Raw genomic sequence first — 10,640 nt, 5'->3', positions numbered from 1 at the left:
GAAGCGCAAACCTTTTTCATTGTCGATTGTACTTCAACATTTACCAAAATCAACAAATGCGGCTGAGTCTGTCCATCATTGCTGACGTGGGTGCAAATTTGGCCTCTACATCTGCCAAATGTGGCCCAACCGGTCTGCATCTTTTATGGTTTGCCAAATGGGAGCCATTCACCAGCACCACCAACATTCATTCATGATTATTCAAGTAAAAGGCTCCTGTTAACGTCACAGGTCAAATTGGACCCATTTACAAAAAAAATAGAAATGAAATCTTGAACTTGTTGTGTGAGCAAGCCCATTACTCGGTGTCTGCCTGGACATTAATGTAACTTTTTTTTTTTTTTTTTTGGCTTTTGTAACAGCAGAAGACGACCTGATGATGATAAAAAATAAAATAAAATAAAAAATAAAAAAATAAAATAAAAATAATAATAATAATAATAATAAAGCATATTCTATTTTATATTCATATAAAAATAAACAATAGCCACGCAAAATTATTCGAAATTTATCACAATTTTTATTTAGGATATGAATTACAAATAATGATAATAATAATAACAACAACAACAACAATAATAATAATAATAATAATGATAATGATGATGATGATGATAATAATAATAATAATAATAATAATAATAATAATAATAATAATAATAATAATAATAATAATAATAATAATAATAATAATAATAATAATAGGCGGACGGTGATCTAGTGGTTAGCACGTCCGCCTCCCACTTCTGAGGACTCCGGTTCGAGTCCAGGCTCCAGCCTTCCTGGGTGGAGTTTGCATGTTCTCCTCGTGCCCGCGTGGGTCTTCTCCGGGTACTCCGGTCTCCTCCCACATTCCAAAGACATGCATGGCAGGTTAATTGGGTGCTCCGAATTGTCCCTAGGTGTGTGCTTGTGTGCGTGGATGGTTGTTCGTCTCTGTGTGCCCTGCGATTGGCTGGCGACCAGTTCAGGGTGTCCCCACCTACTGCCCAGAGCCAGCTGAGATAGGCGCCAGCACCCCCGCGACCCTTGTGAGGAATAAGCGGTCAAGAAAATGGATGGATGGATGGATTAATAATAATAAAGCAGTATATTATATTTTATATGCATATCAAAATAACCAATAACCACGCAAAATTATTTTAACTATATCACAATTTTTATTTAGGGTATTAATTCCAAATAATGATGATGATGATATTAATAATAATAATAATAGAATAAAGCAGTATATTATATTTATTTATATTCATATCAAAATAACCAATAACCATGCAAAATTATTCAAAATTTATCACAATTTTTATTTATGATATTAATTACAAATAATAATGATGGTGATAATGACAATAATAATAATAATAATAATAATAATAATAAAGCAGTATATTATATTTTATATTCATATCAAAATTACCAATAACCACGCAAAATTATTCAAAATTGAATTTTTATTTGGGATATTAATTACAAATAATGATAATAATAATAGTAATAATAATAATAATAATAATAATAATAATAATAATAATTATAATAATAATAATAATAATAATGATAAAATAAAGCAGTATATTATATTTTATATTCATATTAAAATACCTAATAACCACGCAAAATTATTTGACATTTATCACAATTTTTATTTTAGGATATTAATTACAAAAGAAGCCCATTTGTTGTAATGAGATCCCATGTGCGTCTGTGATACAATTATGATAACACAAGTAGTAATTTAATAGTAATTCTTATTATTATCATGGTCATTGAATGAAATAATTACAAAAAAAATTGTAATTATTATTACGCTGTATTGGTACAGAAAATGGATTGATTATTCTTTTATTCTATTCTGCATTCTAATTGGATAGTGTGGGTGCACTTTATGACATTGTGTTGAGTACGTATGCAATGTATTGAACTTTTACTTTTGATTGTGACAAGTAAAGGAATAATACATACATTATACTCATGAATCATAGTGTGACTGATGTGTTCAAATCATTTACTCAACTTAATTAATTTGTCATTTTGCCTACAATACAGTCAATTATGTGGCCCTTGTGTCTCACACATGTTTTTTTAGTGTTATCATGGATGTCACATTATCAGTCAAAGTACAATCTCAACACACTCAACGTCTTGCTGGGACGTTCAGAGCTGTCTTGGGGCAGTTTTTCCAAAACATCTTTATAAAGATATCCATGTTACATATTGACATCAAGCAAAACCAAATAGGTTTGATGGTCGGTGGCATGAAGTTGCTTTTGACTCCACGTGAACTCTGTGTGCATGAACGTGTGCGTGTGTGGGTGGCTGAGTGGGTGTGTTGTATGGGATGTGTGTGGGCGGGTGCTGCTGTGTGAGTAAGTGAATAAATATGGTGATTTAAGGGTGAGTACACTGAAATGGAATCCCCAACTTCCTTCACTTTTGGAGGGAACATGAGCAGAAATACTGAAAGACTCGTTCCCAATCTCAAGATGCTCAACTTTACACATTTCTTAGACTAGTAGCAAGTAAACAGTAGGCTAAAAGTAGAATTCATTGTGGGGGAAAACTACTAGTGTACAGAATTGTCTTATTGGTGAGGGTGACGAGCGTACTAGTGCATGGCCTTTATCTGCTGGATAGAAAATGAATGCTCAGACTTTTTGCCATAAAGCACACGTAAACAATATCCTTGACAAAGATGCTACTAGTAGTGCTTAACACCTGCCGACAAGTTGGTCTTAGTAGCGTTGCAGTCATTTACTATTAAGGGTCAGTTGTAGAGTGCGGAAGCGTATTGCATTCACTTGTAAAAACAAAAAAAACCAAAAAAAAACCCAAAACAAAACCTGTTTTTCTGACTAATTTTTGGGGGGAGCTTCATTTTTTTTTTTAGTTTTTTTTTTATTATTATTCTGTTTTTCTGACTTTTTTTTTTCTGTTTTACAGAATATTTTTTTCTGTCATAAAAAAAAAATTCCGAAAAACAGGGAAACAATTATTCAGAAAAACAGGAGGAAAAATTACTCTGAAAAACAGGGGGAACAATATTATTTAAAAAAACAGAAAAAAATATTACAAAACAACAGAAAAAAAATTATTCTAAAAAACTGAAAAAGAAATTCTAAAAAACAGAAAAAAATATATTCCAAAAAGCAGAGCACCAACTTATATAATAGAAAAAAATTAGCATTAGTCGTAAAAAATAAAAAAAAGTTGTTCTACGAGTGTGCTGAAAAAAATTAGCTAAACAGGGAAAAAATTATTCAGGAAAAACAGGAGGAAAAATTACTCTGAAAATCAGGGGGGAAAACATTATTAAAAAAAAAAAAAAAAAACAACAGGGGAATTTTTTTCTCCAAAAAACAGAAAAAAATTCCAAAAAACAGAAAAGAAAAAATTCCAAAAAACAGAAAAAAAATTATGACAAAAAAGGAGAAAAAAAATATTCCAAAAAACAGAGCACCAACTTATATAGTAGCAAAAAATAGCATTAGTCATTAAAAAATAAGTTGTTCTTCTAAGTGCGGTGAGAAAATATTCAGAAGAACAGGAGAAAAATTACTCTGAAAAACTCTGAAAAATTATTAAAAAAAAAAAAAAAACTGAAAAAAAAATATTCAAAAGAAATGAGCATTAGTCGTGAAAAAACAAGTTGTTCTACTAGTGCGCTGAATTGGAGACAAAAAGCGCACTAGTACTTGAGCGCACAAGTAGGATTTGGACTAAATGTTTTGCATTAACACTGACATGTGACTGGCACATTTTAGAATGATTTGAGGCAAGCGTTGCATGGTTGAACGTAAATTGGGTGAAAGGCCGACATGTCCCGGCATGTAAAAACGTCGAGACGCGGCGTGTGTCATCATGACATTCCAACTGTTTGAGTCATGTGACACTCACCTTTAGCACACACACACTGCCATGATGGCATACCCCAGGAAAACACACACTTCCATTCTGAAACGGGACACTTGATACAGTAAAAACGGATGAATGAGCAACCTGTCGAAGGTCCACGTGCTGCTGGCAGTTTCACTTTGGCACTGACGTGACCACACAGAGACTCGCGCTGTATAACAAAGCGCGGAAAATGTACTTTCTGTTTGTCCCTGTTTCTAGTTGAGTCATTTGTCAGGGAGATATCGTCAGATATATTCCCAGGAGGAGTATCAGGTGTAATGTTATTAACTAGCGTTAGTAGGGACTTCCCCGACCTAATCCGACGCTTCATACCACCACTATCACATCACAAATGAGAAAAGTATACTTCAAGTCTTTACTTCCAGGTAAAGTTTATTCTCAAACTAAACTAAGAAGTAATATTTTCCTTTGCATTTCCATGACTGCATGATATTGCCTCCTGGTGGCCAAAGTGTGCACACCAAAAGGAGTAGCACATTAAAAGGAATTACAACATTAAATAACGCACAAATTATTTTCTTATTTAAAAAAAAAAAAAGAACACATTGAAAAAATATTTTGTGTATTTTTTGGTAGGAGGGCCTGGAACAAATGAATGGATTCTCATGTCTCATGATTTGAGATACAAATGCTTTGAATTACGATCATGATAATGGAGTCAGTCAAACTCGTCTCTCAAAGTACCGCTATATTAATGTTAGCAGATCACTACAGTTGCATTTTCCAAGTTAAACTTAGTTCTAACAAGTTTCTCTCTGACTGACTAACCAATCAGACAGCAAAATGCTAATGTCGTCGCAAGAGTGTGAATTGTGTAGAATTTGGGGTCTTTCTGTGTTTTATTTGTAATTTTTATTATGATTTATTTTTATTTTATATTTTTTAGTTGTTTTAAAAATGATTATTATTATTATTATTATTATTATTTTATGTATTTATTTCTCTATTTTACTTGATGTCCTTGGGGTCTTTCTGTGTGTGTTTTTATTTATTTATTTATTTATTTTATTTGTGTTAAAATTATTTTTAGTTTATTTATTTATTTTACTTGATGTCCTTGGGGTCTTTCTTTTTTTTAAATTATTATTATTTATTTTTATTTAATATTACTTTTTTTTAAGTTGTTTTAAAATTATTCTTAACGTATTTATTTCTTTATTTTACTTGATGCCCTTGGGGTCTTTCTGTTTTGTTTTCTAATTACTATTTATTTTTATTTTATTTTATATTTTTGAGTTGTTTTAAAATTATTTTTAATGTATTTACTTCTTTATTTTACTTGATATCCTTGGGATCTTTCTGTTTTGTTTTTATTATTATTTATTTTTATTTTATTTTTATTTTATTTTTATTTTTATTTTTATTTTTATTTTTATTTTTATTTTTATTTTTATTTTATTTTATTTTTATTTTTATTTTATTTTTATTTTTATTTTTATTTTTATTTTTATTTTAATTTTAATTTTAATTTTAATTTTAATTTTAATTTTAATTTTAATTTTAATTTTATTTTTATTTTTATTTTTATTTTTATTTTTATTTTTATTTTATTTTATTTTATTTTATTTTATTTTATTTTATTTTATTTTATTTTATTTTATTTTATTTTATTTTATTTTTATTTTATTTTATTTTTATTTTATTTTTATTTTATTTTTTGAGTTGTTTTAAAATTGTTTTTAATGTATTTACTTCTTTATTTTACTTGATGTATTTTAGTAATTTATTGACTGTTTTTTTTATTAATTATTTTTATAATTGGTTTTACTAGATTTGAAGTGTATGATAGTGTGCGGATGTCAATGTGCAGCACCTTTGAAACACTTGTTTATAAAATGTGCTATCGAAATAAAGTAGATTGGACTGGGGTTTGTCTGTGGTTTTTTTGTAATTATTAATTTTAATTTTTATTTTATTGCGTTGTTTTAAAATTATTTTTAATGTATTTATTTCACTTTGGCAAGGAAATTTATTTCACTTTGGAAATCTGATTGGACACCCCCCCAAAACAAACAAACAAACAAACAAAAAACGACATCCACAACATGTACACACAGTGTGACTCAGGGAAATGCTACCAATTGAAGAGAACAGACTGTTATAGGAATAAGTTAGTAGAATGGATTTAGGAATATTATTTGTCAGGTTGTAAGCGGATGATGAGCAGTAACACGAGACGCGGGTGCAACAGTCAGCAGCCTGCAGGAGAAGTCAGCCCATGCCGGGAACTCTGCGTGTCCTCGGGGGAATCGCAAACTCAGCAGCTGTCGTGACAATAAGTAAGCTTATTGAATTCACACCGTATAGCTTTTACTTTTTTGTTTTTTTTTGCCGTAAGTGTTTATCAGCATAAAAAAACCTGCCTGTGAATAAAGACGGCGATGTAATACGGCAGCTTTTGTGGCAACAAGCAGACTCATGTCCACAGGCATGCGTATGTGCACACTGATGTGGTTTGGCAAGAGAGAGTGACAGTCCAAAAGTCTCCACACCCTCCATTGCGAGTTTCATAATTGGCCCGGTGTGCAACGTTCACATTATCACCACTCATTGTTGCAGTATAATATAAACGGATACCTTATCAATGATGCATCTGTAGATATTATAACCACACAATTAACACCCACCATCCTGTAGTCTTTTGAATATGTAATTATACCTTTAAGGCACCTGTGTTGAAATGCTATGTTACCTTATGAAATACGTTTTTTTGCTGGAGACCTTTAACCAAAATGGAATCAGCACAAAAATTATCCTAGAAAAATGCCTAGTTAAACAATATAAAACGCAATAACATAATCACGCCATGATGTTAAATTCCTACAGGTTCAACCTACACTCGTTGAAAGACACTTTGACACTAAGAAATAGAATAAACTAGAAAAGAATCTATTGCTTGTATTTATAAAAAAAAATGTCAATTCAAATATCAATATTGTGATAAATCATGATACTTTGTCTCCCAATAGATTACATCGACACAAGTATCGTGATATTTGTAGTTAATATTCAGCCACTATAACGGCTCCTTTGTTCATGATTTATTGAGCAATTACTTGGCGGGCTGCTAGGGGGAGCCCCTCATTAGAGTGGCGGGGAAATGGACAGAAGTCTTCAGGCGAAGAAGACTCATTAGTTTATTTTTGTAATTATTATTATTATTATTATGTACTTATTTTTATTATATATATATATATATATATAATGACATTTTTGTATTGTTATTATTATTTGTTTATTTATTATTTATTTTCTTTATTATTATTATTATTATTATTATTATTATTATTATTATTATTATTATTTTATGATTAGTTTTATCGTGGGCGACGCGATGTAGAGTGATTAGCACGTCCGCCTCACAGTTCTGAGGACTCGGGGTCGAGTCCAGGCTCCGGCCTCCAGCCTGAGTTTGCATATTCTCCCCATGGGTCTTCTCCGGGTACTCCGGTCTCCTCCCACATTCCAAAGACATGCATGGCAGGTTGATTGGACGCTCCGAATTGTCCCTAGGTGTGCTTGTGTGTGTGGATAGTTGTCCGTCTCTGTGTGCCCTGTGATTGGCTGGCAACCAGTCCAGGGTGTACCCCGCCTACTGCCCTGAGCCAGCTGAGATAGGCTCCAGCACCCCCCGCAACCCTTGGGAGAAATAAGTGGTCAAGAAAATGGATGGATGGATAATTTTATCGTGGATTTATTACCCTACCAATATATTGGTAAACATGGCATAGTCATATCGTGAGATAATCGTTATTGTGAGCCTTGTATCGCATATTGTATCGTATTGTGAGGTACCCAGAGGTTCCCACCCCTAATATATATATATATATATATATATATATATATATATATATATATAGATAGTTTTTTTCATTTATATTACTTTTTTGTTATTTTTGAATTACGTTTTTTACATACGTTTTTATTTTCACTTTTATTTATTGATTTATTTTTATTTTTGTCATTTTTGGTCCTCCATATCTTACAGATATTGGACACAAACTTACAGTGACTCACTCGAAAATAAAACTTACTCACTGACAGTGATTTTTTTTTTTCTTTCTTCATACTCTTAATAGACTAAAGTTTAGACAGAATTCTGAAAAAGTCGACACCAAAACGTGTTTTTCCCCAAATGTATTACCGGTGGCCATTGTGGTCATGAACTTCAAGTATCCCGGCTGTAGGAACCTCTCACCATATTAGGCAAATGACGTAACGTCACGTGTGTGAATTCCGCGAGAGATTCCAGACAACATTATTTCCCGTAAGCGGGGAGGGGCGTGGCGAAACTGTAGTCCCGCTCTAAGAGTTTACAACTGCACAATCATCGGCACACTATGATTTCTAGGTGAGTGACTCATCATCATATGATACACTCAGCGTTGTTTCTAGAAGTTTAAGGACCACTGGACTGAAAACGAGACGTTTATTCTTTCTTTTCCACCCCTCCAATTCGTCACTGCTTGGACTCGACCGACTTTCCTCCATCGAGTGGGTTCACTTTGAATGTGAAAGTTTCGTTTTTTCAACACTCGCGCGAAATACATTATTTCATCTCCAGATAGCCAGCGAGCAGTTCTTTGGTTTTTATTTTTAATTTTTAAATTATTTGAACAGAAAGGATGTACCGAGGTCACGGAAGAGGCAACCCGGCGTACGCGGGCGGCGCTTCGGGGTCAAACGCTGCTTCCCTGGAAAGCACCACCACTTCCACTACACAAGAGCAGGTAAGCATAAATTCAAAATACTCGAGCTGTTATTACACTTCAATAATGACCATTATTCATTGAGAACATGTTTTTATATTGTTATATTCGCAATAGGCTTTTAGCATGTCCTCTTCCTCTATAAGTAATACGTTTTGTCTAATAAATTTAAATGAAATATATATCCATACTGAGAGTTTAATGAATGGAAAAGAAATTCTTAGACTATCTTAAAACTATATCACATGCTGAAATGAGCCAATGTCACTGAATTTGTCCAAAAAATGATTTATTGACTAAAAATAACTTTGGTCAACGATCTATGCCACTGACCGATCGTGAAAGGCAGAACAATTACATTTTCTTCCACTAGGTGGCAGAAGGTGTTGAATAAACCAACTTGAAGTCAGTTGATGAGCTTCATTTCGGCAAAAGTAGTTGTTTGACGACATATTGTGTCATTGTAATTAACACATTCACTGCCAGTCCAGCAAAACAAATTGACAGTGACATATTTTTCCGTCGATGGCAGTGAATGAGTTAATTAATTGCGTCCCCACTAAATTTCCAGAAATTTAAAGGTTGTTTTTTTTTATTTCAAATAAAAAAATAATAATAATTTTTTTATTTATTTAAAATGTAAATTTTGGAATTTTTTTTTACAAATTGGTAACTAATTTATGGTAATTAACTGGGAATTGCTGGTGATTTGATGGAAAGATATCACATTGTCTGCGATTGGTTGGCAACCAGTCCAGGGTGTCCCCCGCCTACTGCCCAGAGCCAGCTGAGATAGGCGCCAGCAGCCCCCGCGACCCTTGTGAGGAATAAGCGGTCAAGAAAATGGATGGATGGATGGATATCACATTGTTTTGTCATATAAAGACATCCTTGAAACCTAAATGCTGTTGCTCTCCTTTCTCACATGCGAGGGCATTCATTCTAGAGCTGTACCTTAATTGCACCATTCTTGTTGACTTCAACTGGAGCGGCGAGGTAACCGAACCGTGCGTGTACCTCAAATTTTGTCTTGTTAGTCGTCACCTGACCTGACTACATGAAGCTCCTCCCCTCACTTCAACGTCGTTCTTTGGGACCAAGATGCCACCAGATGGCACCACCACAACTGAACTCCAAGTGACTTGTTGCAGACCACTCGCCTGTATATATGACTCGATAGCCGATAGCCCATAAGTGCAAGCCGTTGAAGTCACGGGGCGGCCATCTTGTTACTCCCACTATACGCCGGTATACGTCCAGATGAGACATATACAGCTCGTAGGCAGTTAGTATAAGGCTGGAGGCGGGTGGGGGGGGGTTTGTGCGTTTTTTTTTGTTTTTTTTTCTTGTTAAAAAAAATAGTGACCACCCCAGCACAAACCCACCCCGCCTCCGGCACTATACTACCTGCCTACGAGCTGTATGTGTCTCATCTGTATGTATAGCATATAGTTTATAGTACAGTAGTCTGCTCGCGAGGTGGGAGTAACAAGATGGCCACCCTGTGACTTCAGCGGCTTGCACTAGCATGTATGAGCTATCGGCTATCCAGTCATATATACAGGTCATTGGTCTGCAACAAGTCACTTGGAGTTCAGAGGTAAAATTATAATAATAATAAATAAATAAATAAATAAATAAACAAAAACAGAAGTTGGTGCTCTGTTTTTCGGAATATTTTTTTTAATGTTTTTTTGAAATAATTTTTCCTCCTGGTTTTCTGAATAATCTTTTCCCTGTTTTCAGAATTTTTTTTTTATGACAGAAAAAAATATTCAGTAAAACAGAAAAATTATACAGAAAAACAGAAAAATGAAAAATATTCAGTAAAACAGAAAACATATTCAGTAAAACAATATTCAGAAAAACAGTCACAGAAAAAAAAATTTGTAAAATAGAAAAAAATATTCAGAAAAACAGAAAAATGAAAAATATTTGGTAAAACAAAAAAAATATTCAGAAAAACAGAAAAAAATATTCAGTAAAACAGAAAAAAAATTCAGAAAAACAGAAATA

General features: G+C 33.0%; 1 protein-coding gene across 5 annotated transcripts in view; it reads left to right on the top strand.

The window, feature by feature from the left end:
• The first annotated feature begins 8,274 nt into the window (after nt 1–8,274).
• fosl1a (FOS like 1, AP-1 transcription factor subunit a) overlaps nt 8,275–10,640 on the top strand; it is a 10,623-nt gene continuing 8,257 nt past the window's right edge. For 3 of the 5 annotated variants that reach the window (XM_077532693.1, XM_077532695.1, XM_077532691.1), the window contains exon 1: nt 8,275–8,645. In XM_077532693.1, coding sequence (XP_077388819.1) covers nt 8,541–8,645 — 105 coding nt within the window. In that variant the 5' untranslated portion in view covers nt 8,275–8,540. The remainder of the gene's footprint in view (nt 8,646–10,640) is intronic. The other 2 variants (XM_077532694.1, XM_077532692.1) reach the window with 1 other exon arrangement.

The sequence above is a fragment of the Festucalex cinctus genome, chromosome 9 (assembly GCF_051991245.1).
Source record: "Festucalex cinctus isolate MCC-2025b chromosome 9, RoL_Fcin_1.0, whole genome shotgun sequence".
In the NCBI taxonomy this organism is placed as follows: Eukaryota; Metazoa; Chordata; class Actinopteri; order Syngnathiformes; family Syngnathidae; genus Festucalex; species Festucalex cinctus.
The sequence above is the reverse complement of the archived record's forward strand: the minus strand, read 5'-3'. Positions and strand labels throughout refer to the sequence as shown.